We start from the raw sequence: 27,788 nt of genomic DNA, 5'->3' as shown, positions 1-27,788 counted from the left end.
ATTGATTCTCAAATTAGTTGCAGCTTTTCTGATGATCCACTAATCCACAAATTATTATGTATAGCACATGCCAATTACACATAAATAACACACGAGAACTTATCACATGTAGAACACGCCATTTCATGTGCGAAATGCCATTGTACGGACATCTATTTTCCAGATAATTCCTCATGCAAAATGACAGACATCACATATAAAAAGATGTGAAATATCATATAAAATTAGTTTCATAGTCGTTCCTGTCCAGTGTAAATCACGCATCCCCTAATTTTGACATCTTTAGATAAGAGAAAGGATTAAACTCTCCTCTCCTCTCTTTCGTTCTTGTAGACGTAAGGCAGTGAAATCCTTCCATGTATGGCGTTCTCTTGTTTAAATGCCAGGATTAGCACTGGAAATACATGAAATGTGAATTTGTACATGTTATTACAGGAAATCCAATCCAGTAGTGCCACCAGATCAGAGGGAGCGAGATGGATGAAGAGGAGGGAGGGCGCACGTGGATTTGAAGAGCGGCAAGAAAGACGCCACTCACCTTCAAATGACCTTTAGGCTTACGATCATGCTCTCTCTCCTCTCTCTCTCTTCCTGCCTCTCTAATTCTCTACATTTCCTCTTATCGCTCACTCTCTCCTTCCCTTCACACTCCCTCTCCATCTATTAGCCCTTATCTCTCCCTTTCTCATTCTACCTCAATCTCTCCATCCCAACGCTTTTCTCCATCTGACTCTTCAGTGCACACTCACACGCATTAGCCAGCGACCATGTGACTGTAAAAAGGATGTTAAACTGTAGCGTGGGATGCAATTTAAATCACCTGATGCGCAAAAAAAGGAAAAAAGATGTACCAGACCACCAACCGCAACTAGACAACATGGATTTTTTTTTTTCCCAGTAGGACAAACAAATCCCCACATACACAGGTTTCCAGTTACGAAAGCTCCCTAAAGAAATCCCATCACCACACTCACTACACACACACACACCATCCCCCAGCTGTAGCGCTCAGTGAGGACCCTTGAAGTGGTGGATCAATAATTAGAACAATCCTTATTACACGCTCTCATTTCCCCTTAGAGACTGGAGCTAATGTAGAACAATAGCAGCAGCGGCATACAGTAGAGTGAGGACGCTGCGTCGCCCATTGGAGGATCCGGCATGTTTCAGGGCTTCAGGTTTAATACGAGAGTGAGCAGGGAAATAGACTGATTTACCTCTGTCGTAATGTGTTTGCGATTGGATCATAAGATACAACATAACACTGTCAGGATTTATGAGGTGTTATTTCTGGGTCTGAAGGTCTGTAGGTTTGATCAGTGTGTCAGAAAGGATCACGAGTTAGTTCAGTGGACCAAAGTGGTGCTGCTGACATTTTGGGCTTGAGTATAAATCACAAGATTGTTTTTTTTCTAAGGATTACATTTGAGAAAGAGGGGGTTGAGAACAACATAGTGTTGCATTATGGGTTGTTTGTAGCCTTAAAGTTATAATCCTCATTCACTTTGAGACAATGAGACATTTAAATGCATCAATCCTCGCTACTCAGACTTAACTGGAGGCCTTGTTAGTCCAAAAAAGTTGTGATTTTGTCAGGTGACCATATGAACATTGAACCAGGCTTCGCTCACTGCAGCCATTCCTCCTCTTCATACAGGTTTTATGCGAAAATGTATTTGCAAGCTTGTCTGAAGCTGATTTGAGTCTGAGTTAGTCAAATCAAGTGGATATCTTCGAAATTTAAACTTGATTGGATAAAGTCGGACTGCTGAATTATCATTTTATTGTCGCTCTAGATAAACTTGTTCTTCTCTCTACTCTCAAACGTGCACACACAAGAGGAGTGGAAAATAATGGCGCGTCACACGCTTCAGGATATTATTATTTATCGTGCCAAAGGGAGCGATGCACCATCTTACGAGATCTCATGGGGAAGCAGATGTAAACAAAACAGAGACTGGTGCGGTGCAGCAACTTGCTGTAGTAAAGCTTTGCAGTGAGGATAAACAAAAGCAGAAGGTTAAATAAGTCTGGATGATTGGGGAGACGCAGTCAACACAGGCTGTTCCCCTCGAAAGCTCTGTCAACGATAGCATGCTAGCTATCGTTAGCCTCAAGGGCTAGAGGGTTTACCATTGCTTGGCACCACTGTCAGCTGTCTCTCCTAATGGCTAATGGCTGTTGTGGTCCCGCATGAAAAAGTACTCACATAATCATCCAGCCTTTAGCCTCTGAATATCAAACGTGTTTGAAATTATCGGGTGTTGGCTGACTCTGCAAGCAGTTCAGGATGTGTAACACTGGATCTGTAAACCTGTCACATTACCAAATATTGTTGGCTGAACGTCAGCACCGACCAAGGTCCCACACCAGATTTCTCCTTCGATTGAATCAGGGATAAATCAGTCTCCTTGCAGTCTGAGCTTGGCTTGTATTCAAGCCTTAATTCTTTTTAAATTCCAGACAGTAGAGATATTAGAGTACGGTCATTCTCTACTGTGGAGGAATATAAAATACATTATTCACTAACAAGGCCTTCAGTGAAAGTCTCAAAGGACAGGATCGTGGTACAAATCTCTCTTCCGATGTCCCTTTAGTGAATGAGTGCGTGTTGAGTTGAGTTGAGTTCAAACTGTTCACAGTCTGACGTTCACTCCACTGTGATGAGTGGATGTTAACCACTGAAGCTTTTCTGACTGACGACTACTCCCCCTCTCAGATTCATGCACACACAAGTGTTACTACAAACTGGTCAACAGCTTCTTGGTTGATTAACCTTATTTGACTAAATCACGTACATCCCATTCACACTGAGTAAATAAAACTGCGATAAACGCTACATCAATTGTCATTATTTCGTCTCACAGAAGCTTGGCAGCCTCCTCAAAGTCACGCTTACCGGCCGTCCAGCCGGTGGCCATCTTGATGGTGAAAACATTTTGTAACACTGGGAGGAGTTCCCAATGCCAATGCAATTAGCTGAGGCATGCATGAGCGCCGAATTCATTAACCTCCATCTTTTATGGGCTGGCGGGGAGGGGGAGGCGGTGAAGGAGTAGGTGGGTGGAAGGAGGAGGGAAGCAACACGCGTGCCGGCTTTGTTTCAGCCAAACCAGAAAGTGAATGGAGAGAAATGAAAATGGAGGGAGAAGAGAGACAGAAAAACAGGAGAGAAATCTATTAAAATATGCACTGATATTATGGCTTCTCCCTCCCTGCCTGCCTGCAGCCTGATGACTCTTCTCCCGACGGTTTGCTTTCCCTCTTAGGGCCGGGCAGACTCTGTTGCCATGGGCTTGTTCTGAAGGCAGCGCAGGGCTGAAATCCAATTTCAACACTGCCATTCGCCTTCCAGCAGTCATTTCAAAGTCTTGCTTTAGATTCACTACTGCGATCCGGATTCTAACCTCTAATGAACGGCGATGATGGAGATAAATGATGATGACATTCGCCACAGACGAGCAGGACGTGCCAGTGATCTTTGGAATTTTTAATGAAGTGGCTCAAATTTCGCTTTCCCCCGTTGTAAGTTTTGCTTTCGGGCCTTCAACACAGTCAAGACGCAGGTGCACAGAGCTGGGAAACGGGTGCAGAATTTCCTTGGAAGATTTAAAACACCATCACATTAGACTGAGAAAAAAAAAGAAAGCTAGCACATGGCCCATATAATCTCTGAGAGAAACAATAGGTACTGTAGCAACGCACAGGACGATGTGTAAAACTGGGACTCGGCAGCAGGAAACCTGTGCTTTGCTTAGCTCGCTCTCTCTCTCAGGGAATCCATTGGGGGCTCCTGGCTCTAGATAATGTCATTAGAAGTAAAGCAGCTTGGAGAATTTATGTAACAGTGTAACGGGGGTTTCCCGCTCGTCTGACCACTGCGGCGACTGAGTTTTCGCTGACTTTCTCTCAGGTGTGCTCTCTTCTCTTTTCCCTTGTCTCTCTCCAGTTAACATCCCACTATTCCCATGCTGCTGATGGTAAGAGCCCGTATCTCCCTCTGTGCTGCTTTCCTGACGATACACATCAGAAAACATGCACACACACACCACACAAAGTTGTTAGGCGTCTGTGGCAGGGTTCCCTCCCCAGACACCCCCGTGACTGTCAGATAAAAGGCCTCACGATGAACTACTCCTCATCTCCGTCACATGTACGTTGTCGATGTCTTTTTGATACTCAGTTATGACATCTGCACCCAAAAATCACTCCCTATTTACTATACAACCCTCTGAGTGTCACATATTTACTCATAGTGGCTTCAAAGATTTTCAAGATGGAACAAACAAAAGTGACGTCAGCAGCTTGTACTTTACTTTCGGTTTACAATCCCACAGTGCAATGTGTCACATTATAAAGGAAAATCTTAATGTCAAACTGCAGAATAACTACAGATGTACAACTGTATACTTAAGTACAATTTTGAGGTATTTGTACTTCAGTGGATCCATTTTCCGCTACTTTGTGCTTCCAGTCCACTACATTTTTTGGGTACACAAAGTACTTTTTACTCCACTACATTCATAATGAATACTTCAGCCACTCGTTACTTTGTATATTCAGATGATTAATGCTTAATTACTATTTGGCATCAGTGCCAAAGTAGCACATGTTTAAATTAATTTAAATTATTGGCAATCTGACAAGAAAAACACTCATTCCTGGGGTGCCCTGGTAGCTGCATGTCCTCCTCCCTCTCTCTTAAAGCCGACCTGTCAAATAAAGCCATGAAAGAAAAGGAAAAACACTGATTCCAATAGAAAAAACACCTGAATATGGGATTTTATAAACAGCCTTTCAAATTATGAGTCTATCCCTGATCAATAAGAGTGCAAAATCTCAATTCACTGCTCAGAGAGAGAAGTGAATGAATGAACAAGGGAGTGAAACAGCCAACGTATCAATACACTGCATGTTATGTTATATTCTGATTTTAATGTAAACAAGGTGCTAAACTGCAATATAAACAATATTTTCCGGTAACCTTATAGCTACAATCTGTTACGCAAATGGAAACAAAGTCTCCGCTCCACTCGTGCTCAAAACGCAGGACTGGGATCTGCTATCACTGCCAAGCTGACTGACTGGCAGATCATTTAATAAATGAACTGACGCTACGCAACACTCCAAAGTAATTAGGTTAATTATTACTGTTTTCTGATGAAATATTGTTTGACAACAGTGGGGAATCAGGCTTGTATTATATCAGAATATTTTGCAGCAGTTCCTGACACATACAGTTACGCAGCTGCTGGGTGACTAATGCAAATGGGAAGACGTACCACTCTGCATTTACAAGTGCTCTCTATAAACAGTCCTTACCTGCTCTACCATCTAAATATAGCCTTTGTAGAGCCGTGAAAGCTGTGAGTCAAAGCGGTTTGTTGCACAATTCGCACCAAGGAAACCATAGGAGTTTAGCGGCGAGACAGAAATAAAGGGTTTGAAGCCGCGCGATGAAGCCTTTTCGGTCATTAATTTGTTGTTGCCTGTGACTTTAATGTCCTCTCATCTCTTAACGGTCTTTCATGTGCCACTCTTATATCATGTGTCTCTATGACACTGACACCATGTATTGTGCGAGCTGGAAGGCAACCAACGGGGGTAAACAATGCACGAGCAAGGGCAGCCAATGAATAAAACCACAGCAAAGGAGGTGTGCGAGCAATACAACTGCTGTGTATCAGTATGTGTGTGTGCGTGTGAGGGGGAGGGCAGAGAGTGACCGACAGCCATGACCTAAAGTTCACATCTCTCAAGTAAACAATGACGAACAAATTAACTTCAGTGTTTGACTTTTGTTTTGGTGCGGTGTATTATTCAGCGGGAGCAGCGCGAGCCAAACAACGGCGCTAATAAATAATACAAAAAAGTCAAAGAGGGAGATACGTGAGCGAACGGAGAGAACCGAAGCCAAAAAGTGAGGAGACAAAAGAGACACAGACAAACAAAAGGGACAAAAAAGAGACAGAAAGACAGAGAGTGTGAGGACAGAGGGAAGGACGCGGGGCAGGCCGAGGTGAGAGGAGAAAGTTTATTATCCTCATGGATGGTGCTGTGCACAATCCAATCAATACAACCCTCTCCTCTCTCCTCTCCTCATCATCTCTGTCTCCTGTTCTCTTCTATGAAACATGACCCTTCATAAGGACTATAAACCCTCCCATACAGATCAGCATCTCAGACACATAATTCCCACACACGCATGCACACAAACTACAGAGGAGATGACAAAGTGAGGCGCACTTCTGGGCTCGCGTACGGATCCAAAAACATACTTAGCTGTACGGAGAAGTTGATACATGAATTGGCTTGACCTTATGAATCTATTTTGGTTTCTCTGTTTTGGTTGAGAAAAGATTAGGCCCGTGATAGCTCGCCTCTCGTCTATGCTGAGGTCAAATAACGGTGCGGGCAGCATAATTCAAAACCAGGCACCCATGGGCGCAAAGTGCACTAAATGTCACCGTTATTGAACAGATCTTTCACGGTCAAATCTCCCCACATTCAATACACAGAGTGCAACACTAGAACTAGTGCAGGCAGAGAGGACTTTATTATGAAAACCTAACTGTGGATTCGAAAGTGAACTTTTGTTTTGTGTTTACTTTTATTAAATGCCTCCTTATGTTGCAGGAGTTCTGTCCAAACTAAAGAGCTGACATGCCAGAGGAGGAGGAAGAGGAGGGCGACCCACGTGCATTTCAGTTCCCCCTCCATCATATGAAAAGCTTTGTCATCAATAAATCAGTCGTATATGCATTATACATGGCTGTCTGTGCATCCAAGCACACGCGCAGACACACGGACACACACATACACGAGCCAGGAACACACAAAAACAACCCACTGAAGCACTCACATATTTCCAAAACTGTGAAGGGAGTGTAAGAGGAGTTTCTTGCCTTTTGGCCTGTTTGTCCCCGTTTCCTAACATGTGCTCTATCATGTGTTAACATGACCTCACACTCTCTGCAGCTCCCTCCATTTTTTAATTTGGTATGAAGAACACAATGAGGTTGAATTACGCCCGCAAATCACATTCTTCACAGGATGAAGACAACAACTGACCACCTCATTTCCCCATTGGGACAAGAAAGGATGACCAAACATGTCAGGGAGCCCCTCGTGACGTATTTTTAGTGAAAGACGCACAATATAAGAGTCAAAACGCTCCATGTGTCCGTACGGCTCATCTGGAGACGGACAGCTGAGATCGTCACGCAGAAACAGGTGAAATTATTTCTCGACTTTGAGCTATCACGTGCACAAAAAACACACGCGCACAAACAAACACTTTGCATGCATGCCGACGATACACATAGAGACGCCCTCGTGAAGAAAGAGAAGCACGCACGTTCTGCTCACAAGGTCAAAGATGCTCTTCAGACTCCACATGTGTCTTGATTTACGCACGGACATAAACACCAACATTAATCTGTGCACGTGTGATGAGGCAACCTCCAAGCTGAGTTGATCAAGGTAGTCAAGCTGAGGGAGATGTAGAGATACACACACACACACACACACACACACAGAGTCACGCTCCAATGATGCTAGCGGAGCGGGGCAGATGAAGCCACCAGCCAGCCAGCCAGCCAGCCTCTCGTCTGTTACCTTTCTCTTTTGTTCCCGGGACGCTGCTCTCCTGCTCTTCCTCCGCTTCTCCTTCTCGTCCTCTAATGCATTCACATCCACTTCCCCCCGATTCTTCTTCAATTGGGAGGCCGCGTGAGCCATGATAGGTAATAGAAAAAAGGCTGAAGCACCACACACTACACACGCGTGCCTCACCTGAAATCCCAGAGAAGTTCAAGGGCTGTATAGTGACAAAACCGGGATCTCAGAGGAAAAAATCGGGGTAGAAAAGGAAAGGGGGGGAAAGGGAAGAAAAATGCCCTCCTTGAAAAGGAGAATGGAGAAGAGTAGGGTATCTTTTATGAATGTGATATATGTATATCCTGTGTGTCCTTTCTTTTGGTTGTTGCTCTGGTCTGCTCTCTCTCTCTCTCTCTGTCTTTTTTTTTTTTTTTTTAAAGTGATGGAAAGACGGGAGAGAAGAGACAGCAGCTTCTCCTCGTCTCCTCTTCCTCCTCCTCCTCCTCGTGTGTCATCCGCTGGCAGTGTGAGAGGAGCGCGTCCAGGAGAGGTGAGGACAAACCGGATGGAAAGAAAAGAAGACACGAGCATCACCAGCACAGAGGTGGAGGGAGGAGAGAGAGAGAGAGAGAGAGAGAGAATGGAGGTGGAGTAAGTGAGCGAGGGAGGGAGGGTGTGAGGGTAATGGTTACTACGGCAACCACGCTCTGTTTCAGTCCGTCCTCTTAAATGTTTCTCTCTCTCTCTCTCTGCTCTGGTCCCTGCTGCCGTACCTTGCCCGGTGCTCCAACCACGTTGTGTGAGTGCATGAATGAAGAACCGGCTAGGAAAGGAAAGGAAATGGTGGCAGTGAGTGTGTGTGTGTGTGTGTGCGTGTGTGTGTTTGTATACCCCCCCCACCTATCTGATAACACACACATGCATACACACATGGACACACATAACCAGCTGGACTAACGGGGCTGGGGATGGGGAGAACATGTAAAGGACAAGGGTGAAGGCAAAGAGGGGGGAGGAGAGACTGGGTGATCCTGATGGTAGCGGTGCACAAATATCACACACACACACACTCACACAAACACACACACACACCCACTTGCCTTTAACCGAAGCCTAACCTTAAAGGAGCAACATGTAAGAATTTTAGTTTAAAACATTCAAAAATGAGGAGCCTCCATGTAACAATTTGAAACAATTTAAATACGTTAATCATTTTTTTGAATTTGCCATATGTTAGTGGATTGTAGCCTGATGTTGAAAATGAGACCCTCCCCGTCTCTCTCGGTTGTCTATACCAGCCTGTGGACGACTTATTTAGGTTGTTCAATGCTGCTGGACTGTGGATTTCTCCGATCGTCCACGGCAGTCCAAAGGATGTGAGTAGCTAACGTTAGTTTCCAAAATGGAGTCAGTGAACAGAAACTAATGACCGGCTCCCAGACGTTCCACAGAGACCTCAAACCTAAAATTATCAATATACTGTGAAGAAAAAACGGTTCTGACATTATGTCAAAGACAGAAGATCAGAATCTGATGAAGCTACATGCGAAACACGTAGTTTCAGTGCTGTGCACCAGTTATCTCCGTTTTTTATGTTAAAAACGTTATTGATTGTGTTGCAGGGATACCTACTGAAGTTAGCACGCTAACCAGCTAGCACTTGCATGTCCTGTCGCGTAATTTCACTTCGTACCTCAGACGGCGATAGTCGGGTTTGGCTCCCAGCACCCCGGCTGTAGCGTGACTGGGGTGCCGACTGATGCCTATCCTCCCTCTCACCCTCTCTCTCCCGTCCCAGCCTAACCCTCCCCTGAACTGACATTGCGCTTGATGTATTCCTATCTTTATACCTGAGAAGGAATGAATCAATAACTCAATAAAATGGAAAGACAAACTGAAAACCTATCAGGTGAATGTGCCCATCAGGTGACAAATGAACGAACAAAAATCGAAGACATCGATGCCTCTTCCCCTGATTTCAGCGTTCTCAGTCCTGTGCTTCTCTAACCTCAGTGTGGTCATCCCACCATCTGGGTTCATTGACATCGTGATGGAGAGGTCAAACAGGACCAGGGGAGCTTTTGTTTCACCAAATCACTCGGGTCTTTGTTGAAAACAGAGGGACAGAGGAGGAGGAGGAGGAGAACGAGGGGGAGGAGGGCGAGACAAGAGGAGAGAAGATCCACACAGAGAGAGGCAGAGACAACACAAGCTCCTGTTTGATTTTCTCTGACTGAGGAGGGGAGCCAAGAAAAAAAAACACGTCTCATTCAGGATGTCCTTCCCATCAGCCGTGTTCACGTCAGACATGGCAGCGTGGAGACAGACGGAGCACGCAGCGGCCATCTTTTTGTTTCTTTCCCTGCATCTGTGTCAGAGGCACCTATGAGCCTGTCGGGGTCCTGTTGATACCGAGAGGCTGCCTCATCACATGCCTGTCTGCTTCCCACAAAATCTACTGTATCTGTTCATGGCTCTAACTGCGCATATGGACTTCAGGGGGAACCATATGGGGAAAAGCTGCGAATGAGAGGAGATGATCGGTCACTGCTGCTTCAGAGAAAAGGGGAACAACCCTCGAGGGACAGATGACAGGTTTAGCTGGTGGACACCAGTCATGTAACGATACGAGCGTGAAATTCCCTTTTCTCCTCCTCAAATATATTCATCCTCCCCTCTCCGTTTTTCTTTCTCTTCAACCCCAAACACCAGCCACCGGCACGCGGGGGGATGAAGCTGACTTACAGCCCCCATCATGCATCAGGGGGTGTCACATTATGCCAAATTATCATGCGGTTGCTAGGCGAGGGCCAATGGGGCGGCTTCAGGGAGAACAGGATGGATGGATAAGGAGCGTGGAGAGGTAAGAAGAGGGATTGGGGAGGCAGGGAGCAGGGGGTGGGTACATGTGCGGCATGTATGTAGATGCACGGGGCAGACAGGACATGTGTGCACATGATAAACAAACAGCTATTCTGGAGAGAGAGAGAAAAAAACCTTTGTCGGAGTCGATAAAAAGAATGATGATGAATGAACAGGAAATTACAATCCATGAATAGAGAGACAGAAATCTTGTGAAGAAGCCGTACAAAACCCTGCATCGTTGTGCAAAAACAAGCATTTCGCAGCTGCCTCTTACTCTACCTTTTCAAAAATTCATCCATTGATAAAAACTCCATTCACAGTCTGATTGCCAAAAAGAAGAGCCCCGTAACCACACTCGTAGTAAAAGCCACTGCCAAGGTGTCCTATATTTCAAACACCAGCAATTTGCAGGCAAAGAAAAATCGCGACTACTACAATAGAGCAGAGTTGGCTAGTGGCCGGTGAACTCTAGAAGTGGCTGATTATTGGAAGATTTCCACCGTTTTCCAGGCACAATGCCATACACACACAGCAGGAATAATACAACCGCTACTACAAAGATAAATCACACGCAAAATGAAGAATATGTCGCTTGAAATAGTTCTGTGTGCGTCACAGATATACTCATGTTAAATCAGTGCATGATTAGGGTGGTAGAGCTGTAACGCTCATACGATTAATAAATCAAATATAATCATTTTAAATGTAAAAACACTGTTTTACAATCAAAATATGTGAATACTTGCTAGATTGTTTGGTTGACTATGATAATAAACTGAATAAACTGGGGTATTGGACTGCTGGTAAGAGAAAACGAGACATTCAAAAACTAGGTCAACTTGGTAAATTTGGAAACTGTGAGATTTTTCACTATTTTCTGACATTTTATCGACCAAACAATTAATAGAGAATATTATCCGCCGATTAATTAATGACAAAACAATTGTTAGATGATAAATCTGACAATTATTATCAGTTATGTCTTCAGATGCCCCTGAGACCATTTTGTTATGGTCAGTCCTTTATCTGTAGTGACTCGCCTTATCTTGTGCGTCCGTGGATATTCACTGGCTGCAACTCCCACGGGTGCAACATGACCAATCACAGTTTCAATCTCATTGGCCCTTTTGACCTCTGCAGCCACAACGGTGTGTCCCCATACACTCACAAAAACAGGCAAAGCGAAGACGGCATCTGGAGGGCTGGAGCTGGACAGGTCACTGTGAGGTTACAGAATAATCAACACTTACGTAATTAAATTGATACCTTCGACTAAATGGAGTATTTCGGTGCCACAGTGGTTGGAATTGTTGGGTACATTTTAGACCTTCTCTATATTAAAAGCGCCCTGAGATAACTTCGGAAATAAGTGGAGGCTATTTAAATAAAACTGTGCTAAAGTCTTAACTCTTAACTCTTCCTGTGGTCATTTCACTGCCACATACATTATTCATTAACACGCATGAACACAGTCATCATGCTGCAGAGTTAACAGTTTGTGAATGGATCGAGTTAAAACCTATGCCTGTAATGACATGTATAATATCTGTTTTGAGGTTTTAAATAAGGTAAAATAATAAGCAGTGTGTCCTCTGTCGTCCAGCTGGACTGCATTCATTCTCTGTACTCTGCTGCCCTCTAGTGCTCAACAGCATCAACAGTCCAAAAATGTGCACAGTTGTCCTTATTTATTGCATCTAAAAACAGAAAGCTGTGTTGGTCATGTTGGAAACAAAGCTGCGACAATTAGTCAATTAATCGATTAGTCAGTTATATATTAATTGTCCACTTTTTTGATAGTCAATTAATTGTTTCAGTCATTTTTCAACCAAAACACAAACACTTGCAGGGTCCAGCTTCTTAAATGTAAGGATCTGCTGCTCGTCTTTGTCATTTATAATATTAAGTGAAAAGTCTTGGGGATATGGACTGTTGGCTGGATGGAAGATGCAATTTGAAGACTTCCCTTTGGGCTCTGGGAAAATGAGCTTTTTTCACAATTTAAACACTTAATAGATTAAACGAGTAATTGATTTATCCTGAAAATAATTGTTATTTGAAGCCCTGGTTAGAAAAATAATTTAAGCATCACCTATTCGTCAATGTAAACTGAACTGACGGCAACATAACCAAAGATTTTAAGTATGTAAAATAAAAGGATCCGTATTTGCAAGAGTGAATATTTTGTATTGTTCCTCTCTACTCAAGGATTTAATTCTGGATCTCTACAGAGAGTCACCTCCATTTAACAGAAAAACAAAGTGCTGCTCATGCAGCTGCTGAATGAAAGTACAATGAGCTCCACCAGGGGAGACCTGTCTGTGATCTCTGTGTCTAAATCTCCTCCTGTCTCTCTCTCTGCTGATCCCCAAGTGTGGAGAAATCTTTGTCTGCTCCGACTGGACTGGAAACGCCTCCGGGAAGAAGAAAAAGACAGCAGAGGAAGACGAAGACTATGAAAGGTGCAAGGTCAAATGGCAAATGGTTTTGATTGGCAGGAAATCCACCCACACAGAGAAACCCTCTGCGCCACCTTTGCTTGGCCCTCAGGGCTAATGCAGCAGCATGAGGGGATGTGGTGAGAGGAGGAGGAGGTGGAGGTCGGACATGAGGAATCGAGTTTGATCTCACATAAAACCACAGTATACAAATAGAGGAGAGAAATGTGGATGGAGTGATTGCCTACAGGAAAGGAGAGGCGAAAATATGAGAGTTGAATGTGAAGAACAATTAAAAATCAGACACGGATCAAAACAAATGAATCATCAAGCACCAATTTATATTCAGCTCCACTGTAGCTCTGCCCGCCTCGCAGAATCAGACAGTGTGTGAAGGATGCTTGCAGCCTGGACATTACGGCCAACAGCTGAAGGCAGCTCTTTGTTTTTGCTCTCTCCATCATTTAAATGTCCACACAAACTGGGTCCCACTCACACACACACTTACACAATCTTCACGATCCCACACCTTCTGTTTTTCTCTCCCCCCCTCGTTCTGCTTCCCCAACATCTAAATGACTCTAATGCCTCCCCTCCGGGTATGCAAAACCTACCATGAGACGTGCGCTTTAACCCACTTAGCCACCCATAACCTACCTAAATGTGTGTCACGACCAAGCGGTCCCCTTCAAACCAGACCAAAATGTCCTTCCACGGTTTCCCCACTGAGGGGCAGACAGACATTCACAGTGGAGGGGAGAGGCACAGACTTTGAGGTGGGGTCTTAAACGGTTGATTGACTGTAGAGGGAGGTATCTTCTTCTTCTGTTTTTTTCATGTGTCGTGACAGGCACAGAGACAGAAAGATAGCAGCCAGTGGCACACTCTTTACACTCACAAATATGGATTATGTGGGTCATATCGAAGCCGCTAAATTAATTAAACATAAAAAGACGCTCTGTCGCTGAAACTGTGGTTACAATGCAAAGGGGGAAGATCACAGAGCTTAAGATCGTCAGTAAGATTAAAAACAAGCCTTTATAGTTCAAACCAGCTAGAATTACTATCAACCAAACATCAAAGCAAGCTTTTAAAAAATTATGATTCATGCAGTGTTAACAGCGGAGCAGGAAGTCCACTGTTATACCATACAGGTTAGCCCGGGATAGACCACTGGGGGAAAGTGGGATTAACACATGAAACAAAAAGTGAATTAATTCATGGATACAAGTGGTGTGCAGTCGAAGCCCATGAGCGAGGTCTGCAGGTTTAATATGACACTGCAGAGCCACAACGGTCACGCATTAGCCACATTTTCAAGCATTTCAGGTCGTATTCAAAAGCCAGAAAGCAAAAACTGCGACACATTTCCTTTTGAACTACCCACAAAAGGGTGCTGCCATTTCACCGTGTTGTGGAAAAGTCTGTGAGTCCATGAGAAGAAGCGAGAAAATACAAAATCAATGATTTCAATAGGTGGAAGCCTTTTTCCCCGACAATATCTCCAGGCTATTGCAGCGGCTTGAGTGGGATATCCAAATAACGACACGAACAAACACAGTTGCCTGTTGATTAAGAATTTCCGGTAATCAATGGGGGGTTAATTTCTTGGCTGAAACAAGTGGCGCTCTGACTGTGCAGTGGGGGGAAGTGATCCCTTTTCTGTTTTACACAAAAATGGCAGCAGAAGAATAAACAATTTCACGGTCTGTTGGGAACAGTAATACACGACCGCGCACAATCACACACAGTTTCTTCCCATTCACAGGCTGCTTTATATCAGCATAGCATCCGGCAATAAGTCATTTCACCGAGGCACAATACAGTCATGCAGATTTAAAGAGGAGCCGATGTGCTGTATAAAAGAGCGAGAGGCAGAATTGGTCATCTAAACTCTGCAGGGCAATAATTTAAAAGTAATGCAAAGTTTCCATTATATTGCTTACAGAAAATGTTCTGTGGTTCAGCTGGGGTGCACCTCTCTATTAACTGTGTGTCTTAATTCAAAGCACAGTGTTGTTGATACAGTGGGTACGATTACATTAAGTTGTCCAGGAAATGGAAAGTACGATTATATTTGTGGCAGCGGAGAATCTTCAATTTGGGCATTAATAAAACACAATTTCCTGATGGGAACCATTACGAGTCGGCCTGAGTGGTTTTTAATTGAAAACATTCGGAAAAATCTGCGCGTTTACTGTGATACCCTGAATCTAATGGGAGGCAATGGAGGAGTGAGGGAAATGAATCAAAACAAGAAATACAGAGGTGTGGTTCATTGACTTAATTGCCGTCAACTGATGGTGAGAAACAATGACGAGGAAGAGAGAACGGTGGTTTAGCAACCTGTTGATGGCTGAATGTGGACTTGTATGAATGAAGCCTCACCGGACACCAGATCCTGCATATAAACCTCCCCCCTTTATACATTACAGTCCCCTAACGGTTATAGAAAAAGTCCTCTGGATGTCTCGGAGGCGAGTTGGTGGGATATTCCGGGAACTTGACAGACAGGAAAACAAAAGTTGCCATGGTTACTGGAGGCTGAATTTGCCAACGTGGGAATTAGGAGGTTGTCAAAAGACTGAGAACTGCAACAGCTTTCTCTATGAATGTAGCAACACTTCACGTTGGAGACGATTCATTAAAATATGTTTAATAATTGGCAAGGTGAGCTATGATTTGTACTAGATAGGTCATTTCGTCTCAGTGTTTGTTGTTAATATTGTTGAGTCTCGCAGTAGGTAGAGCCCGACTGAGGAAGTAAAACAAAATTCTGATATTGATATATTGGCTGTTATTCTTATATACACAGACTATACTCGTAAACACACATTATTTACAACGATCCCTCAAATGTGGTTATTAGATGCTATTTTACAATTTCGCACAAGGAGACTGAGAACCTAAAAATAAATTATGTCAGTAATCGTTTTCTGCATTGCGTTCTTTAAAAAAACAATTTTCATTACAGCACATGTCAGACATTATATACGCTGATACTGATCTATGTTATAGGCCAATATCGGCTGAACATTATATTGATTGGGCTCTAACTGCGACTATGGATTTCAGATGATATTATTAATAGTGGAATACAGCATATAAGACTTTCTCTTTTTATTTGATGTTACTTTTATTCATTCTTTAAATGAAGAAATAATGTTAAAAAACTGATGAACACGTGTAATTAGGGTCCCTAAAATAACCTTTTCTCCTGACAATTAAATCAGATTTTAGATTTCAGATTTTAAGACAAATCGCTGGTGTGTTGTTGTACATTTATTTCCACTGTTTAACTGTCTATTTAATTTGCTGTGTTTTGTTCATGTTTTTTTAAATAAATCCTGTGATTGCAGGTGGACAACATCTGAAGGGAGCTTCATGCAAGAGGTGCTGCATTTGAATTTTTTTTTTTTGAAATAATGAGACAAAATGATGCAACCCAAACAGTTAGAGATTTTTAGGCTGTACTCTGTGTGCTGTGCTCTGTGATTTGGAGTCTGATCAAAGGCGAGCACAGTGCCTTCCTCCCATGCGAAGCAGCAGAAGCCACCAGCACCATATGTGTGTGCCCATCAGTGGGTCCACATGCCATATGCCTGAATGTGCTGGTGTAATGCTTTCTCCGTGCCAATCATCTCACTGTCCGCTCAGCAATCGAGTGTTCATTAGTGCAGTCCTGAGGTGGGGGTATGTTATATATATATCTATTAGGAGTGTGTTTAGGTGCATGAGAGTAAAGGAATCTGGACTGTGCATGAGTTTGAGACAAAGTGCAGAAGCGCGTGAAGCCCTGTGTGTTTGTTCACACATAACCTCAGCAGACCCCGTTACTGGAAACTGCAGGAGCGGTGTGTTTGTGCAGCCTTGTTACTCTCCCTTAGCTGCTGGGCAGTGGAATATCCTCCCCAGTGTCGAGTTTCCCCGTCATGATGGGATCATAGAGCTGTGCCAAGAAGCACTCCGCCTAGGGAGCCTCACTCACTCTCACACAGTACGCCAGCCCCATATCAAAGTATCATCACACACACACACACACACACACGCACAAACACACAAAGCAACTACCTGAAAAGTACAGCTGGACACAGAGAACCCTAAAGTCTTTGAGGCACAAAGAGACAAATACATTTACGCACACTTACACACTGTCTGTTTCTTTACAGATGAAAGGTCAACTACCACCTGAGCTTTTTCAGTCTGTATTTACATATTAACCTTACTCTATCACAGTGAGTATAATAATTTTATACACCACTATCACTCAAAAGTATTTGAGAATAGATGCAGGTGTATCGATGCCCCTAAATGTTGTGCCAATACACCTGACCGCCTAAGATACAAGTCCATCATTAAAGGAGACATATTACGCTCATGTTCAGGTTCATAATTTTATTTCGGGCTACTGCTAGAATCGGTTGCTTAAGTGTTCAAAAAAATCTGTTTTCTCATACTGTCTGTGTGAAATGCTCTGTTTTAGCTCCTGTCGCTTTAAGGCCCCCCGTCCGAATACTCAGCCTGCTCTGATTGATCAGCCCACACACGCCTGAACCAGCACGGCTAACAAAAACAAAGCGACTGTGCTAAATTAATTCTTCATAAATTATGCAGGGACGGTGTTTTCTGTGGGAGAGAGGAGCTTCTGTTGACCTTTTAAACTTTCAAGATCTTTTACAAGCTCAAGAACATCTATGAAATAGGTCATCCTAATAGGTCACCTTTAAGTCGCATTGAATTTCGAGTTTCCTCATGACATACATGCAAGTTAAAGCAATATTCAATAAAATAAAGCCAAATAACCAACTGTTGGATCAATGCAACTTTTTTCCAATCTATTTTTAGCAGTATCCTCAAAGCAAGGTGACATATAAATACACACTCCTATCAGTTTCTCAATGCTATCAATTACATCGCTCTGTTAATCATGCCAAACAGGTGGAATTTACACCTTGGGGGTTGTCCAACAGACAGAATAATTAAGTGAAAAGGTTTCTCAACAAGTCTGCCTCCAAGTTGAATGTAGTAATTCATTGTAATTGTAATTTCCAAACATTTCCATTCACTCTGCTCTTTGTGACCATCGACCGACTCGTTTCCTATCAAAATATACACATGAAGGGTACAGAGTGGAGGAGAACAAACTGGAACCGAGCCTGAATTTTCCAGTCGTCACCCCTGGCCTAGTAACAGTAACAGCTCGGACGTTTGATCACATGCAGGCTTCATTTTTCAATCACTGGAAAGAAAGGGCCGAGTGTTGGCCAGAGGTGCTAGCCATCCAGACAGCCGGTGTGTGTGACCGACTCCTGGTAATGGAAATGTAGCACTACTACGCTTAGCTCATTCCATTTCTCATATTAGTGTTGCCAAAAGGTCAAAATGCTGTCTGATATGGTATCTGGATATGAGAGAGCATGGAAAGGTTACAGATAGACTTTATTGAAGTTTTAATTGGATGTAAATCAGCTAATCGTGTTTGCACAGCGAGTGCTGAGCAGCAAACTCTGGCAAATTACACATGCAAGCATACATACTGTACAGTCTGGGTCACACGCTGCCAATAACCTCATCTTTCTCACATCTTAGCAATGATCGCCCTGTAAACACACACACACACACACACACACGCACACACACAAACGCTCACTGGATCGTTTGGATACTGGGCGCAGTGGGGGGCAAGATAGAGGTGATGTAAATGTCAAGTCTTCTCACAAACCACACTTCAAGATTGAAGACTGTTCCCCAACATTTCCATGCCATGCCTTCTACCACTCACGTAAAAAAGAGAGATTTTTGATGATTAAAGGTGCAATATGTAGAATTTTAGCTGTCAACAATAAAAACAATACAAAAATTATCAACAGAATGTGAAGAAATAACTGTTTCGTGTTATGCCGTCTATGCATTGTTGCAGAGATATCTACTGAAGTTAGCATGCTTACCAGCTAGCCCCAGCCCATCATAGCCCAAAGCTCCTACCAACACTCCCCTGCTGCTCCGAGCCCCAAGTCCAGCCTGCTAGCTGCCTGGCTAACTGAGCCAACTACCTAATGAGAGCTACAGTTGGCAGCAGTTAGCGGTCACTCTTTAGTCTTTACTCAATTCTTAAAGATTCACAAGCAGAAATGTTGAACATTTGCTGGTGAGAGCTTCCTAAATATATGGATTTGCTGTTTTTCTTTGTCATTTATAACAGTAAATGAAGAGTCTTTGGGTTTTGTACTGTTGGTTCGACAAAAGAAGCGATGTGAAGACGTCACTATGCGCTCACGGAAATTGCAGTGAGCGTTTTTCACCATTTTTTGACATTTTCTTATAGACATAAAGCCGAATCGTGCAAATAACCTGCAGATTAATCGATGATGAAAATAATCGTTACTCACAGCCCTAGTGTTTATACTTAAAGTGTATCATGCATTTGATGAAAACCTTTTCATCAGTGACACACTTATAAAAGCATTAGTTAACCGTGAACAAAATATATTGAAATGCTGGTCCAACCGCTCGAACACAAACACACTCTCCCGACCAGAAACCCATCTATATTCAATGCACTGATGTGGTTTCATGAATGTGGAGCTGAAAACGCCATTTATCTCGTCTTAGGTAGCTCAGAAAACAAAACCAATGTCATTCTGCGAGATAAGTCTCACGCTGCCAACATCACAGAGAGGCTATCATTCACTCTATCACTGAAAGCAATAAGGCCCAGAGACGGAGAAAGAAAGGACGAGAGAGAACTTATCAATGTTCTCCCCCATAAGCCATAAAGCTGCGAGATCTTGCCAAGTGTGATAAGCAACATCCAACGCTCCTCTCTCTTTCTCTCTCTGCTACTCATTTCACCCCACCCAACCCCTCCCTGCTGCTCTGGCTTGACAGCTGGGGCCCCAGTCCCACATCAGTGGAAATTTCCTGAAATGTCACTCCAGTAGACGGCCTGAGTGATTGGATGGCGTGGGGAATGTCGCTGCAAAGGCCGACATACACAGACATACACACAATTCTCCCTCAGCCCATTGTTCGTAGTCCCCACACGATGGCTGTCACCCCAACTCCGGCACATGGAGGCAAAATTTGTCTGGCCATGCGTGTATCTTTCTGTCTCAAAAAGCCCACTGTGGCTCGACTCCCTCAACCCCTTCATAAAATGTCCTCACCTTCTCGTACTTAGAGTTCAGCCTGTCATGGCGACTTAGCCAGGGGCCAGAATGAAAAGGTGATGGGTCAGAGGGGACACAGGAAGTCCCTCGGGCCATGATCCTCTATAAGTCTACAGCTTAAAGGTTAAGGTAATGTAATATTGGGAAATTGGCTTCAAAAATTGGAATTCAATCAGACTAACCGCTTATAAATGCTCACTAGGAAGAATGGTGAGTCCTCAAGCTAGTAGCTCTGTGTGCTTTGAATGTTTGCCATGTTCACTGTTAAACTTCAGCATGTTATAATGCTAATATTTGACGATTAGCACAAGCTGATGGTGCTAAAAGATGGTAAGTGCAGAGCCTCAATGACCGGTTTTTCGTTGACAATGCAAACAGCAGGAGGATACAAGCCTTCCCATGTGCAAGCGATGCTAAAGACCCATGCTAAGACAACACATTTAGCAAAGCACCTGGGGGAAAGCCACACCAACCTCTGTGAGGAATTCTGAGAGGTCGGTAACAGCTCCCATTTCATCATCACTGAAGTATTAATTAAGATGGCTCAGTGAACTGTTGTTGATAAGTGTGTTGTCCTGTTGTTGGCCCAACAAACATGTGTAATTCTCAAAGCTAAGCTAATCCCCCTCAGAGCTACCAGGCCTGAAGAGTTTCAGTTGAGAGGAAAAGACTTTGAATATAGTCAGTAGATTGACTTAGATGCCATTGTGCTTAACACACAGTGCACAAGGCTTGTTACTTATCTTTAAATACAAAATCTGAAATTTTACGTCCTCAATGTTGTCAATTTTTAGTCTGGTATCAAAAATGATAATGAATATTGATATTTTCCTAATAATAATGCATCAGATAGTTCAGTCTGAACCAAAGTAGTGGACAGACTGATAAACCAACAGACGGACACTGCTTTCTGTAAAGCCAGGTTGTTTGGATGACAGGTGTAGATTTTGGGGGGTGGAGGGGACTGGTCTCCCTAAATACTTACAACATGCGCATTTGTCTCCCCAATTAAAAACATGAATGTAGACTTTTATTTTGAATTCCAGCCTGATGCCCGAATTTTTTGGTTTTCATTTGCATAAATAAAGATGGATAAAAGATAAGATATAAAAAAATTAACTGGAAAATTGCAGGAAATTAAGTGTCTTTCACTCTGGAAGGACCCCTTTTGTATATGTGCCTCACAAAAACAAAATCTACACCCTTGATTAAGATTAGGGGTAAACTGATTATCGGCCCTGGACGATTATCGGGCCGATATTAATCATTTTTCCGATTATAACTAGTAACTAAATGTATGAAATAAATGTAGTAGATTGGAAGTATACGGTAGCAAAACATGGAAATACTGTACAGTACTTGAGTAAATTCCAATACTGACTTCGATGATGCACTTTTATTAATTATAAGCTATCTTTCAAAAATACACTAGATCAGGCATTGCAATAGTGTTCCACCTCACTAATTATCAAGGTGACGACCCAGATCTCGTCTCCTGCCTAACTTGACCTCACCTCTACTTCCCACGCTGACTTATCCAACCACCAGATAAATAGGTTGCCAGTGTGTTTTAATTAGCACAGCCTCTGCCCTGTTAGCCTGGTGTTAGCAGCTCTGTGGGAAGTTGTACCGTGAACAGGTCTTCATGTAGAAAATCACTGCCATGTAATATAACATTCACGTGACTGCGCTTTAAAACTCACCCCTTTAACTCTTCGCATCTTCAGTTAATCCTGACCGTCTCTGGCATTGTCCACAAGTGCGCCAGGTGCGAAAAAGGGAAAGTGAATCGCAGGCCATGAACCGACTGCAGACGGGACAGTGAGAGCGTGCATTAAGCTCTGCCCCACCCAGGTCAGCTACAAGTGGCAGCAGGGGTTACAGGCAGTTAATCAGACAAGCCATAATCTAGTTAGGAGATCAACAAATGAGCCTCTCAGTGCTGAAAAGGAGGACACAACCCCACAGACAATAGACTGGGTCAGTGCCATTGTGTAAGAGAACAACAGGAGGGATGGAAAGGGAGAATTACTGTCATATTTCAGATCAAAATGAGGGTTGAGTGTACAGCAGGAGCGTTAAGCTGCGCCTGCTGGTGGGAATTTCTACTGGAATCGTTTGTATTGCACTAATTATTGAGCTGACTTCACGTCTCAAAGCGACACATCTGAAGTTGTTTCAAAAGTGACAAATTGTGACAGCGTTCATTTGCATGAGTTAAAGCATAAGCACTGGATGTGGTTGAGAATTAGTACAATCACCTGTTCTTTCTAATTAGCAATGTCAAGAAATTGCGCCTTTGCAAAGCGTCCGGCTGTGAAGGGCTATTCAAGGTAAGTGGCGGCTGGCTGGCAGCACGCATGACAAAGCCGGTGACCACAGAAGGGCTTCACGATTCTCCACACCTCTTTTGGTCTCCATGGAAACAAGGACAGGAACGTTCAGGCTCACAAGAGCCGCGAATAGACCATTACAAGAGGAGGAGAGAAAAACATGCGTCCTGCTACTGGCATATCACAGACTCCAGTCCAGATGTTTTCAAACCCCCTGGAATCAGAGTGTTGTTTGGATGCCACAAATTCAGGATACGCCGTTCTCAGTGCACACCTGATGCCTGCTGTCTTTCCAACAAGCCTACAGCCGGATAAAAAATATGTCAGACACAACTGCGTCTGGCATATTTAACTACTTTAGGGCTGTGCTGCCAGTCATTTTTAATCCATTTTAAGCCTACACAGATTCCCCTTAAAAGGATGGTTCATATTATTGTCTGTTTAAGCACATTTTGGCCTCGGCTGAGAAAATAAATGTGATTTTTTTCATTTTTAATTTTCCTTCAGTTCCAAAACAAGGATGCAGACACAGTCTGGTGATGACTGTGTGCTTATTATAACTGTTGTAGTTCCCATAAAGAAACTGTTATGCTTCCACGAAGAGCATCTGTAAACTGTTATAAACACACTAAGACAGTGTTTGTTAAACTTTGCAGTCACAAAAGTGGGAAATGGCTTTCGCTGTCAAGCACATGCAAACAGTGGCTGCTCTGCAACAACCGACACTGACCCTGGCTGAAATGACAACGCATTAGATTAAAAATGTGCAGGTTTAAATCTATTTTTAGCAAACAGCTGGCCATACTGATCGGATGTGTCTATATTAAATCTTGACGTAAAGCAGACAGCTGGGACAGTCGCACTTAATTTATTTGAGCAATGTGTGTACAGTATATGACCTTTATCATTTTTTCTGACCTTTTGTGTTAACATGCATGTTTGTTTACATAAGGATGACGACAACATTTTAGCTTACATGATGCCAGAATAATTAGCTATTAAAGGGTGTAGCACCTTAGCGTTTGCTCACATATTATTTATTGTTTTGGTTGTGTGGTTTTATTTGATTTACATTAATTATTTTAACATTTTTTAACATTCCAAATCCAGTGTCTGAGCTTCTGTGTTGTGCCGGACGCCGGTTGTTGGTTTATGTTAGCGGACTCCATTTCTAAACTAACGTTAGCTACTGCTGCTCTCCGTCAGCGGAGCGGAGAGAGGCACTGAGACGAGGCACTTGAGAACGTTTATAAAGTCACATCCTTTGGACGGTAGCAGAGAATCTGACCCGAGACCTTCGCAAAGAAATCCACAGTCCAGCAGCATTAAACGACTTAAACAAACAGTCCGCAAGCTTAAAGGCAACCGAGAGCGACGGGGAAGTATTATTATTGTATTATTAAGCTATTACAGTATATCATCATTATATAAATGATATAAAATTGTCTTAAAAAGATTATTGGCCTACGTACAGTTGATTTGTTCGTCTTTAATCTTTGTTTCACGCTGTTGCTGTTGCAGACCCTGACAGACATTTTGGCAAGAGATGATAAAGTATCACTGGCTGACCCAGACAGACGAGGTGAGCCACTGAGACAGGGGCACAGACGGAGAGAGAGAGAGCGAGCAAGAGAGAGGGATAAAGGAGAGAGGTCTTTCCTCGCCAACTGCAGGAAACACCATCCTCTTCATCTGACCTGTATCCAACGCTGTGACTTCAGAACCAAAGAGTCAAAATGCACAATAGACGGACATTTTCTCCGTCATATACCTACAGTAACGCACACGTACGAACTCAATCACACACACCCTGGGGGCCTTGTTAGAGAGTGCTTGCAGGCAGGTTCCAGATGCCACATGCTGGTCTGAGTGGCTGCTGGCTGTGCCAAGACAGGAAATAGACATCGAACTCCGTATAACACGAATTTCCAGTACAGCTTTGTGAAGCAGAGGCAGGCACATACACACGTAGCGGTGCCCAGACGCACAAAGATAAGAGCATTTCGACAACAACAGCGATTTGTCTGTTTTACATTCAGTCTCCGACCTCTTTCTCCCTCACCTCGTCTTCTACCACCCTCTCTCCATCATAGCTGCCCAGTGATCTGGCTTGTCAGTAGGCAGAGAATGACGGGAGCTTTGATGTCGAGACAGTGTGTGTCTGTGCGAGCGAGTGCGTGCGTGTTACTGGGCTTCTTAGTCAAAGATTCTACCCTCCTTCAGGTTTTCACAGTTCCTCGCCGTCACTCTGAGGCAGCTGCGAGAAAAACGAGCAGGCTGACAGTGAGGGAGGAAGCCGAGGAAGGAGGAAAAAAGAAAGACGAAGACAGTGAGAGAGAAAGAGAGCGGTGCGGTGGGAGGCGGCGAGTGTGAGGAGAAAAGGAGGTCACATAGTGGATAAGGTTTTATTGCACTGAGCTGGAGAGTGTGAACGCCTGGAGGTGGAAGGTTTTGTTTGAGGGGCAGATGAAGATGGACGGACGGGTAAATTGACAGCAGGAAGTTGGTACGGTGTCACAAAGTTACTCATCACGTGGGACTTTTGTTGTTCAAACAATGTTTTCTACTCGAAGACATCAACAACATCACAAGAATACGCTACTGTCTGGGCCTCGGAGCCTCGTGCTGTCATCACAACGCTTGTTTTTTTTCCTTCCTGCAGAAAAATCGAAGCCTTCAGAAGTGTTCAAAGACTTCTCGAATTACCAATCTATTTCATTACATTTTCTGTCAGACAAACCGCTGTTGGGTTTGGCCTTTTCTCGCTCACTAGCTGCATTTTTATTCTTTCTGCCTCTGGCACTCGCACACACTCGCTCTCTAATCATCTTCTCTTAGAAATGTTGAGGTTGTGCGGTGCCTTTTTGAATGGCGCACTCTAACACAGATTATCAGCAGCCTGACAGCTCCAATTAGCTGGTATTATAGATGGAATAATAAGGTAAAGCCTCGCTGTAGAGCGTAGATCAGTCCTCCTTTCCAATCTCATCCCCGGTGACACTGGAGAAAATCCCCTCAGATTTTCATATGAAACACTCCGCGGTAGGCTAATCTAACTACAAAGTTCGGAGACGAGCCACCAAAAAGGGTAACTCTTGGTCCTGGCCTCGGAGGCCTCTGGCACTTTTTCTTGTTTTTTTGCCGTGATTTATCAGACCCAAACAGTTAAACATTATAAACCAAGTCAGGCGCTGATTTCAAAAGCAGGGCAGGAGTCACGTTAACTTAATTTGCCTCCTTCTACCACACTGTCAGCCACATCTCTTCAGCTCTCAGCACATTACCCAGTCACGGGCCCATGTAGGGTCAATACTAATGCTGTCTTTATCCGATTCAAACTGTGACTATGCTGGCAGCGCAGACATTAGCTGCCAGTTTCAGCTCGGAAATAATTTTCTCGGAAACATATTGGAATATTTAGGGCACACAGAGGCCTGGGTGCAGGGCCGTCATTACAATGATGATAATCAGAAAACTACCTCTGTGTTGATGTGATTGAATTTAAAACCAGATTGAGAACGAAATACCTGATTAAGTTAAAATTCCAGCAGAGCAGCCCTGTGGCAGATAGTAATGTGGAGGGCGGCACTTCTCTGCGATCACAGGATAGATGATATGTGGATAATTAAAATATGCAGCTTGAAATGTCTTTCTGGACATGCTTCTTTGGGTAAGTAATACATTTTTAAACATTTTTTGCCATCTGGACGACTGAAGTAGGGCATAAGGGAAACCCTGGAGACGCCTCAGTAGTCAGACGCTCAGGAGGTTGCCTTAAACTTCATGTCAAGTTGGTGACGGAGCGCTGACGAGTAAAGGCACCGACGGACAATAGGTGTTATAAGATCATTGCGTGCCACACTCAGTGAGATGGGTCGGTTGCAATCAGTGTCACGCTGTACGATATCAACTTTGAGGAAGGTCAAATGGTACGATTGACGGCTTGTAGACGTTTGGACTACAATGTAAAGTGAAACATAAATCCATCCGAGAAAGAACTCCTAATGTGGCCTACTCTGATTCTGCATCGAACATAGATCAAGTCAGTGGTTCAAACACTTTTCTAAAACATATCTCACATATTACAAATATTTAATCAATATTCATCGTTAAGCTGACCATCATTTAAGATGCTGCTTAACACTGTACACCTCTACTGATGGCTAAAGATTGTGTTCCTCTGCAATACTCAACTTTTGTCTGTGATAGCTCAAAATCTCTAAATCTTCTTTTTATTTCAGAGTCAGCGCTAATGTTGCTTTACTTGCAGACAAAAGGTGATCTTCCTCCAAATCCAAGAGCCCACGCACAAGCCTGCTATCTGGCTGACAACACAACAGGAAATCCCACCAAATTAGGCCGGTATTTATCAGCCTAAATAACACATTCGGTAATTTATACTGAAGAATTAGGACATTCAACACTGTCTGCAAACAACAATTTGCAATTACAAACAAAAATCACAAAACACTTCGTCCACGTCCTCCTTCTGAGTAAAGTGTTGCAACACTGAATTACAATGAAATTGCATTTATTTTCATGGATATGGAATAAAATGTTTATTTCTATAATATCTTTGAAGGTAACAGAAGTCTTGCTTAATGTCACTGACTGTAAATATTTTAGCAAATTATGTGCAAATCAGAATCTCTTTAAGAAGCATGTTTGAAAAAAAGATGGTTTTTGTCCACTACAACAGAAGAAATAAAACTCTACTCATGTTACCTTTACAGCAGAAAGACGAATAAATCTCCTGGTGCTTGTTGAACTGTGGTCACTGATCAATACACAATCATATGTTCCAGAGGACTCGAGGGGTTTGAGGCTAAAGTCCTGTATGGTGATAATTACTAGTGACGGATGTTTTGTTCTGCAAAAAAAACCCAATAAAACGATATTTTATCTTTAGCTCTCAATTGTGCTATTGTCTGTCCTGTCTCTGTCTTTGTTTCTGTGTCAATTACATGCCTCTGTAATAAGGAAACACACAAGCGCACACACACACAGACACACACAAGCGGCCATGACGAATAACATTATCAATCACAGCCATAGTGAAACATAGGTCTTTCCAGAACCCCTCAATCCCTCTCTGTCCTGGCCAGCGAAGAGGATGTCTCCATTGTTTAATGGCACACTGAGGGAGGAAATGGGTTTCTCTTTGTTCCCCTACAACTCCATTACTGTCTACATGGGTGTGCGGTACCGTACAGAGCTGACAAGACCACATCATTTAGTAATTTTTGACTCCATTTTTTTATTTATTTTTTTGGCGCTGATCTTGTCTTCCCACTCGCTTTTATGTAACACTCTCCTCTGCGACTGTATTTAAGAGGGCAGTGATTTTTAGACAGGATTTTAGTTCAGTGTTGGAGGATTCAGGT

General features: G+C 43.3%; 1 protein-coding gene across 38 annotated transcripts in view; it reads right to left on the bottom strand.

Annotated features, from left to right (window-relative positions):
- Positions 1–27,788, bottom strand: part of LOC311270112 (ankyrin-3-like) — a gene marked incomplete at its 3' end in the record, with an annotated part of 140,545 nt that overhangs the window by 98,539 nt on the left and 14,218 nt on the right. For 33 of the 38 annotated variants that reach the window (XM_084374764.1, XM_084374767.1, XM_084374780.1 and 30 more), the window contains exon 1: positions 7,618–7,755. The exons of the other annotated variants lie outside the window; for them this stretch is intronic. In XM_084374764.1, coding sequence (XP_084230890.1) covers positions 7,618–7,740 — 123 coding nt within the window. In that variant the 5' untranslated portion in view covers positions 7,741–7,755. Of the gene's footprint in view, positions 1–7,617; positions 7,756–27,788 lie in introns of those variants that run through there. 38 annotated transcript variants of the gene reach the window in all.

Source organism: Pagrus pagrus, assembly GCF_965226575.1.
Source record: "Pagrus pagrus genome assembly, chromosome: 15".
Lineage (NCBI taxonomy): Eukaryota > Metazoa > Chordata > Actinopteri > Spariformes > Sparidae > Pagrus > Pagrus pagrus.
Note: the sequence above shows the minus strand (reverse complement) of the source record. Positions and strands in the feature narration are given on the sequence as shown.